Source organism: Microtus ochrogaster, linkage group LG2 (assembly GCF_000317375.1).
Source record: "Microtus ochrogaster isolate Prairie Vole_2 linkage group LG2, MicOch1.0, whole genome shotgun sequence".
Lineage (NCBI taxonomy): Eukaryota > Metazoa > Chordata > Mammalia > Rodentia > Cricetidae > Microtus > Microtus ochrogaster.
The window spans coordinates 45,192,936-45,201,492 of record NC_022028.1 but is presented as its reverse complement, the minus strand read 5'-3'; the positions used below and the strand labels follow the sequence as shown (position 1 = coordinate 45,201,492).

Sequence of the window (8,557 nt, the reverse complement as noted above, 5' to 3'; positions counted from 1 at the left end):
CACATATAGGCATATGTGTGTGTGCATATAGGCATATGTGTGTGTGCGCATATAGGCATATGTGTGTGTGCATATAGGCATATGTGTGTGTGCGCATATAGGCATATGTGTGTGTGCATATAGGCATGTGTGTGTGCATATAGGCATATGTGTGTGCGCATATAGGCATATGTGTGTGCGCATATAGGCATATGTGTGTGCATATAGGCATATGTGTGTGTGCATATAGGCATGTGTGTGCATATAGGCATATATGTGTGTGTGCGCATATAGACATGTGTGTGCATATAGGCCTATGTGTGTGTGTGCATATAGGCATATGTGTGTGTGCATATAGCATATATGTGTGTGTGTATATAGGCATGTGTGTGTGTGTGTGTGTGGAGGCATAGATAACCTTGGGTTTTAGTCCTTGGGAACTGTCCATCTTACTATGTTGAGACAGGTTATTTTACTGGGAGGTATGCTAGGCTGTTGACCTCCCCAGTACTGGGGTTACAAACCCACACCATGATGCCCAGCTTTTCACGGCAATGCTGGGAGCTGAACTCTGATTCTCATGCCTGGGCAGCAAGCACCTGACCAAGTGAGCATCTTCCCATGCTGTTTCCTCGTTGGTCAATCAGAATCAACAATCTTAGCCTCTTAGGAATGGGATGCAGAGCACAGCTGTCAAGGGCAGCCAGCATCACTGCAACCATCAAGGATGCCCTGCGTCAGCGACCATGCAAGACACCAAGGAAGGACATAGTCCCAGACGGTGCTGTCTTGGGGAAAAGGCTGGACAGTACCTGCAGAGGTGGGCCACTTCCTTCAGTTATTCTTGCCATCAGCTTCTCACTAATTTTCTTGTAAAACTGTTGCCAATCTCCCTACTAAGGCTGGCTATTGGTATTTACCTGGTAGGCCTCTCCTGACCCTTAGGGTCAGCCTGTGCCCCCAGGGGAAGGAAATGGGTCAGGCAGCACCTTGTGGAGGAATCAGTGGAACTTGCTATATTATACCTACCTGAATGGGTGGAATTTGCCTATACTGACCTGGAGTGGGTGAGCATGGGAAGGTAGGGACATGGGGAAGGATGAGATTTACAGACAGACTGAGGACCCTGAAGGATGGAAATACCCAGGACTGTGAGGTGGGAGAGCAAGAGGGAAGGAAGAACTGTCACAGGTAAACTGTGGTGGACATCCAGAGAGGCCAGCGTGGAGCACAGAATGGAGGTCTGTCTGGGGAGGATATGGTAATTGGTGCTGCTGGTGAGCCTGACAGGGTCTCGACTCTCCTAGGAGATAAGGCTCTGGGCAGGAGAGATTAGCTCAGTCACTGGACAAGTGTGTGAAGGATTATGTAGACTAGGTAAACAGAGGAGGGAAGGACCCACTTTGATTCAGGGTAGTGCCATGTCACACACTGGGTTCCACGCAGAACACAAAGGGGCAAATGGACACTCATATTCCTGACCATGGATACAACATCATCAGCCGCTCTTACCGCAATGATTTCCCTGCCACAACGGCCTAGAACCTCAAATTGTGAGCCAAAGTAAATCCCTCCTTCCTCAAGCTGCCTTTCTCGGTTATTTTAACCATAATACTAACCAAAGCAACATGACAAGTTACCCATACAGGGGTTGGGAGGGATCACGAGAAAGTGCTCAAGGGGCTCCAGAGGAACGCCATTTCCTGGGTCAGGCCTCCTCCGCTCCCTGCACACACCAAGGGAGGCCGGATCTTTCTGTATTCCCTTCAGCTGTGTATTTTTAGGTTAAAGATGCTCACAGTGAAATTAGTTTTCTGTTTCACAGTTGGTATTAAAAGAACAAAGTACACCTCAATGACTTACAGTTGAACATTTTTTTTTCTTTTTTTTTTTGTTTTTTGAGACAGGGTTTCTCTGCGTAGCTTTGGAGCCTGTCCTGCAACTCACTTTGTAGACCAGGCTGGCCTCAAACTCACTGAGATTCACCTGCCTCTGCTTCCCTAGTGCTGGTATTAAAGGCGTGCACCACCACCACCCGGCACAGTTGAACGTTTTATCTCCTTAAACAACCGCCCCCCCCCTTGGGTTCTTGCCGTTGGTGACATGGGGACAAGTGAAGAAGATTCCCACATAGGTAGGAGGGTAGGTGAACCAGAGACCCAGGTCTGTGTCTGAGATGTTTGCGAGGATCCTCGCTGTCCTACACTCAGGGCTCTGTCTGGAGTTCTCCCTGGAGGATGTGCAGGTACATAGACGTGGAGAGGGAGTGGGAGAGACCCCAGTGGAAAGTGTCTCTAGCTGCCTTAGATGGCACCGAGTCATCTGCACACGAGCCACACACAGCACACAGGAACAAGGTCTGGCTCCATTCAGGGTATTTTATTTTCTTAAAGTAGACAATCTTTGACTTTTATATGCTCATCAGCTCTTCTCTCCCGCTGTACATCCCAACTCCTTGGCCGCGATTCTATACATTGACCTTGAACTCATGAGTACCAAAGGGTTGAGAAAGATTTGGCAAGGGCTCTAGTGGTGCCACCCCCTTGGTAGCAGGGGTTTTGGATTCCTGCACAGCCAGGGCTCTTTTAGGACCAGTGCCCATGGGCCCTGGGACTAGAAAGCCTGGAATGCATGGTACCAGCAGGGCTTCCTTCAGGCCACAACTCTGGCTGTGCCTTCACAGGAGTCTGAGCAGCTCCCAGCCTACCTCAGGCTTGGAGTATCTGGGGGCCAGGGAGTAGCATCTCTTGCCTCCCCTTCCTTCATTTGGCAAAACCATAGATAATTTACACCTTAAATATCAAGACATTTAGCTATTGTTCATTCGCTCCTAGGTAAAGAACCTTCTGTAAATACATCACATTTATTTTTTTTCTTAAATAAAAACAAAGCAGAAAACGGCACCAATTACAAGAGGACGCTGCAGAGGCTTATGTACACATGTCCCATGAGGCTGGCATCGGGGTGCCACTTGCCCCACAATTCTTTGGAGCCGAGGAGCAGAATCGTCCTATGACTTCTATACTCAGCAAGCCAGACACAAAAGGGACACCTGAAATAAAACGTGTTTTGAAAATCTGCATTTAAAAAAGAATATTTAATCACATCTGAAACCGTAGGTTTTTTTTCTGCGAAACATAAAAATTTGGCCAAAAATAAAAATTAAAAAAAAAAAAAAAAAAAAAAAAAAACAAAGATGCCAGAGAAGAAAAACCAGGTTTCCTTTTATAAAACATGAGACCAGCAGAAGGGAAGCTGGAAACCCAGCTGGCCTAGTTTGAAAGAAACGATGCCACTCATTTTCCTGGGTTAATTTTTGCTGCATACATTTTAGCTGTTTAAAAAGAGCCACCAGTGGTCAGAGGTCCGATTCTTACAGTCACTTCTTTCCCCAGGTCCGAGGTACTGGACACACGTGGTGCAGAGTGGCTGAGCTGGGTTTGGCTAGCAGGGAAGGTACACAGTCCCTGCTCTGGGCCTCCCTTCTGGTCAGTGATAGTCCCCAGTCCAGAGCTCAGTTGATGAGCTGGCCTTCTTCCCGGCAAGGGGCATAGCTGGCCGGACCTGGTCCCAGTCCTGCAGCCTCTCCCCCCCCCGGGCAGTCCAATGTGAACCCCCATGCAGAGTGGGGCCAACTCAGGAAGGCAGAGTGAAGGGGGCGAGATGGCCTTGGAACGAACTTGTGACAGCAGCTCAAGAGGAAACCTCGACACTTTGGGGAACTTTGCCATCTCCGGATGTGCGTGTGTGCGTGTCTGTGTGTCTACCTACCTAGCAATCTATCCAAATATATTTATGTTTGCGGAAACGTGGGGGCCAAGAAGGCAGAGGCTGGGGGTGGGGTGGGGACACATTCTTCAAGCCCCCTGTTTTCTGCCCCTGGGGTTGGGCCTCTCTAGCATGAGTTGGGGCATGACACCCCGTGGGTTTCACCACCGGCAAGTGGGCTGTGCCTGGCTCCTCAGCAAAGGCCAATGTACTTGAGATTGTTCTGTATAATGACATCTGTCACCGCGTCAAAAACAAACTGGATGTTACTGGTGTCGGTGGCACAGGTGAAGTGGGAGTAGATTTCCTTGGTTTCCTTGTTGCGGTTTAGGTCCTCGAACTGACGCTGGATATAGACCGCAGCCTCCTCATACGTGTTCTGACCCTTGTACTCTGGGAAACAGACACTGAGCGGGATGCGCCGAATCTTCTCTGCCAGGAGGTCCTTCTTGTTCAGGAAGAGGATGAGAGAGGTGTTGATAAACCAGTTGTTGTTGCAGATGGAGTCAAACAGGCGTAGGCTTTCTGCCATTCGGCTCTGGGGTTGTGAGGAGGGAAGTGCTGGCGTTAGTCTTGCAGTGAGCAGAGAGAGAACTTAGACCCACAGCCTCGCCGCCAGGAGGCGCTCCCGAGACTGCCCGCCTAGTTCTAGGCTCCTCCCCCCCAGCATCATACTTCCGCCAGGAGTCCTCCCCCTCTTTAGTTCAAATCAGTCTTTACCCATCTCCCTTAGCAACAACTGACAGCCTACTTCCTCCTAAGTACCTAGGGGTTTCCTACCCCTTCCGGAAACCTCCTCTGGGCAATGATGCTCAAGTGGCCTCCATCTGCGGCATGAGGGCCGAGGCAGTGCCCAATCGAGCCTCCTTGCACCCTAGGGATGCAGGCCCTTCCATACTTATTCTGTCTGAGGACCCATTTCAAACAGGGCTAGCTCCCGGACCTCTCCACACCCACACTTAGAAGCTCAAGTCTTCCAAGGGGAGTTATTCCTTCAACGCAAGTCTGGGTTTCACACAGTCCCCTGAAAACTTAATTCTGCCATGCGGCACCTGCCGAGGGGCAAGTTGTGCTTCTGTAAGCTGAAACAGTTGCGGTCACTGCCCCTTGCCCGTCTCCCTCACTGGCTTTATGGGCTCACATGCAGTGGGTGTCTGACCATGTTGTGGGTGAGGGTGACATCCTGGGACAGAGCTGTGATCTAGTGACAGAGCATGGTCTCTGGCCCCTTCCATTGTTTGCTGTCCCTCCCGCCTCTCCCCATTTTGAGAATATGTAATGTGCATAGTGACTTTGGGGCATATGGGTTATGTCTGCCTCCCCAGGGCATGGACAGATCTTATTTCTAAAGTGAGTAACTGTCCATACCTGGAATCACTGCAGGTGGAAGCTGACCGTCCCTTTAAGATAAAGTGAACAAGCCAAACTCCTAGATACCAATTGAGGTACCAGTGAGTGAGTGAGCCTGGCACCAACAAGGTGCACACAGGGCATCAGCAGCATCCCCAGTGATTATGGTGACAACGATGGTGCTTCTGGGCCAAGGTGCTGCCTACTGATGGAGAAACTGAGGCAGGGAGAGGTAGGAGATGTGCTCCAAGTCCCTCACCAGGAGCTGTGGGCTTGCAGTCCTATGCAAGGAAGTGGGCTGGGGGCAGAGTTTCAGGGCATCACACAGAAACCAGCTTTACGGACCCCGTGTTCTCCGAGGCAGAGGTTTTTTGGCAGTGCCTCTGCTGGAGGAAGCAGATGCGCAGAATGAGGAGGGCGTACAAAGGTACCGGTCATCATCCTGGGACTTGCCTACCTGGAAGACTATGTTTTGCAAATCCCTTGTTTGGTGTTGATATAATCAATACAGAAGAAACTCTGAAAAGCGAGTAATCCCAGGTTTTGGCATGGTCTAAACTGAGTCTTCCACTGAGAAACAGGAAGCAGGGTCCTAAGCCCTGCGACACACAAGAGAACCAGGCCCAGATGTGATGTTCTCAAAGTGAGACCAGTGGGTGGTGGTCTAGGGATGTTACACCCCACTGGGAGAACAATTAGCTCTAATGGATTCCTGGAAAATGCAGCGTAAAGATGACTGTGGGGACGGAGCTGTCACTTCTCATAGAAATGATGTCATAATTGGGGCTTTTGCTTCTGACTCCAAATTCTGTATCAGATATGGCTATTAGCACATATTCTTCAGTTCATCGAGCAGGCTTGCTGAGCATGTCCCGAGTGCACGGGGCCATGACTCTCCTGCTAGGCGGAGGAAGTCTCAGAGTTGTGAGCCTTGATAGGGATTCTGGAATCCATCCACGGGCAACTAGGGGGGCTTCTTCTGGCCTGTAAGGGGGATGGGAATCATAGAGTAGGGGGTTCCCTTAGCCCTGATGGGTCAACTGTGATGACGGAAGAAGTGGTTCTTGGACCCAGGTCAGCCCAGGGGTGTTCAGAAAGCGGGATGTGGCTTAGAGGGGCGGGAGGACCATGTAATGATTGACACACAATTGCTGGCCAGAGGTCAGTCCTCTTAGGACAGCGTCTGCTGGAAGAGCTCAGTTGCAGAGACCTTTAGGGGTAGCAGCAGGTAGGGCCCAAAGACCATCCCTGAGACTGCCCCAGCTTCTGTGTGCACTTTCCACCCCAGCTGTCTGAACCACTTCCCCACTGGTGCTTCTCAGACTCTGGGGACCCTGCAGGACTAAGCCTTGCACCTATGACTCAGGACATCATGGAACCCAGGCACCTGGCTCACAGGGTGGCAGGCGGCAGAAGGGGTAGGACTAGGTGTCTAGGAAGCTCAGGATCTCCCTTTATCTCAGGCGCCTCTTGCTCTGCTGCGGGTTCAAGCTTAGGTTTCCTGGTGACCCCTCTATTTTTTGAGGACTACAGAGCCACACTGACTACCATTCATCAGTCCCTTGGGAGATGATGTGCCTCCAATAACACTTGTCTCCACGGCCCCATCTCTTGGTACCTTCCCAGTAGAGATCAGAAAAGCCTGCAGGGAAAACAGCAGTGCATTTGGCCTGTGGGCCCATGGAGACATGGGGCTTCAGAGCAATGGCACTTCTCTAGCTAGCCACTTCCCTCTGTCCTCCAGAGAGTCCCAATGCTGGGTGTGTTGTCGGTATGTGAGCACCAAAGTTCTGTAAAGTGGATGTGCGGAACTGCCTTGGGAGCCAATCAGGACAGTTGGTTAGAAAGCCCAGCATGATCAGAGCAGCTCCAGCTTATGACCTCTCAGTGTGAGGGCCCGGCAAATGGGGCAGGTACCGCATCCTGCCTGAATCTGTCCCTAGACAGGAGGCTGTGATTGCCTGTGGCCCCGTGGCAGAGGTGGAACCAAAGAACGGCAGGCGATCACAATCAGGACCCTGTCCAAATGAAGCTGACCAGAGGATCCAGTGGCCAGGGACGGTTGGGGGGGGTGGGTGGCTTACAACCTTGGGGGTGATGGTGGGAGCTCTGACGTGGTGCCTACCAATGAGTTCAATTTCCTTAGGGCCAGTTTCACAGTGGTAACCACACTCTTGGAGACTTGTGTGCACAGTGGCAGCCTGCTGCCTCAAATCACCACCATCGGAAGAGCTATGATATCCCAGGCTGTAACTGCAGAAGGCAGGCAGTGCAGGGGTGAGAGTGGGTGGGCTGAAGCTGGCCTTCGGCCTGGCCTCCCAGCTCCATCACGGCAGCCTTTCATCCTTCTTTTTTTTAAAAAATATTTATTTACTTATTTATTATGTATACAATATTCTGTCTGTGTGTATGCCTGAAGGCCAGAAGAGGGCACCAGACCTCATTACAGATGGCTGTGAGCCACCATGTGGTTGCCGGGAATTGAACTCAGGACTTTGGGAAAAGCAGGCGATGCTCTTAACTGCTGAGACATCTCTCCAGCCCTAGTCTACTTTTCTTGTAGGGTGTCGCCTCAGGCCCCTTCTTTTAGGAGGCTGCAGCCTCCTTCCTAACCACATCTGGCTTGTGCCCTAGTCAGTCTGTGGAGTCTCTCTCCTGCCTGTTCTCTGTTTCCATCTGCTGGGCTTCATGGGTCATAGCTGCTTCCAGAGGTAATATGGTGGGGACTTCTACTGTGCCCCTAGGCTGGTAGCCACGACTCCACTAGCCCAACATGTTTTTTTTTGCTCCTGGAATCTGAGGAGCTACAAGCAAGCAAGGCCACAGTCCACTTGCTAGGGTGGAAGTGGCTATTGGGGAACCTTTGCTTTTACACACGGACCAAGCCCTAGGGTGGTATTGACTTGCCAGAGTTTGGTTAAGAACCATAATATTCTCTCCTGGCAGGATACCCTCCTTACCTTTACCTCTCCAGCCACTAATGGTGCAGCCAGGGTGGCCATGCTGTGGTCAGTTGTTGCCATGAGGCCAGTCAGGCCTTGGCCACTCAGCTCTCCGATGGGCTCTTTCACTACAGAAACTGACATTTTCTAGGAGGCTGGGGTTCATCTGAAACATTCGTTTATATAAATAACACAGAGCATATGATTCTGACAGAAGCCTGTGCAATGTGGAAATGTGGGAATCTTGCTGCTTGGCGGTGGGAACCAGTGATTTGTATCAAGTCATGTTAGCCACATCGAGGCTAGTAACAGTCCCCAGAGGGGTTGTAGTTGTACCTTGGGCATTTGTAACATGTTTAGATAGCTTTATATCTACTCAATGCCACATAACCTCTTTTACCCCAGGGTGGTGCTTCCCTGCACTTGGATTTCTTACACAGGGGTGGAAGAGAGCTTGTGGCACATTCCTAAGGACCTTCAAGCATGTCGGCCTGAGAATCCAGGGGTCTTCTTCCCCA

At 50.8% G+C, this 8,557-nt stretch overlaps 2 protein-coding genes across 4 annotated transcripts in view; one reads left to right on the top strand and one right to left on the bottom strand.

Moving 5' to 3' along the window:
* Rsph14 (radial spoke head 14 homolog) overlaps positions 1–8,557 on the top strand; it is a 111,243-nt gene that overhangs the window by 13,215 nt on the left and 89,471 nt on the right. The window lies entirely within an intron of this gene.
* Positions 2,322–8,557, bottom strand: part of Gnaz (G protein subunit alpha z) — a 50,425-nt gene continuing 44,189 nt past the window's right edge. The window contains exon 3 of the mRNA XM_005360180.2: positions 2,322–4,285. Within this exon, the coding sequence (XP_005360237.1) occupies positions 3,941–4,285 (345 nt within the window). The 3' untranslated portion in view covers positions 2,322–3,940. The remainder of the gene's footprint in view (positions 4,286–8,557) is intronic.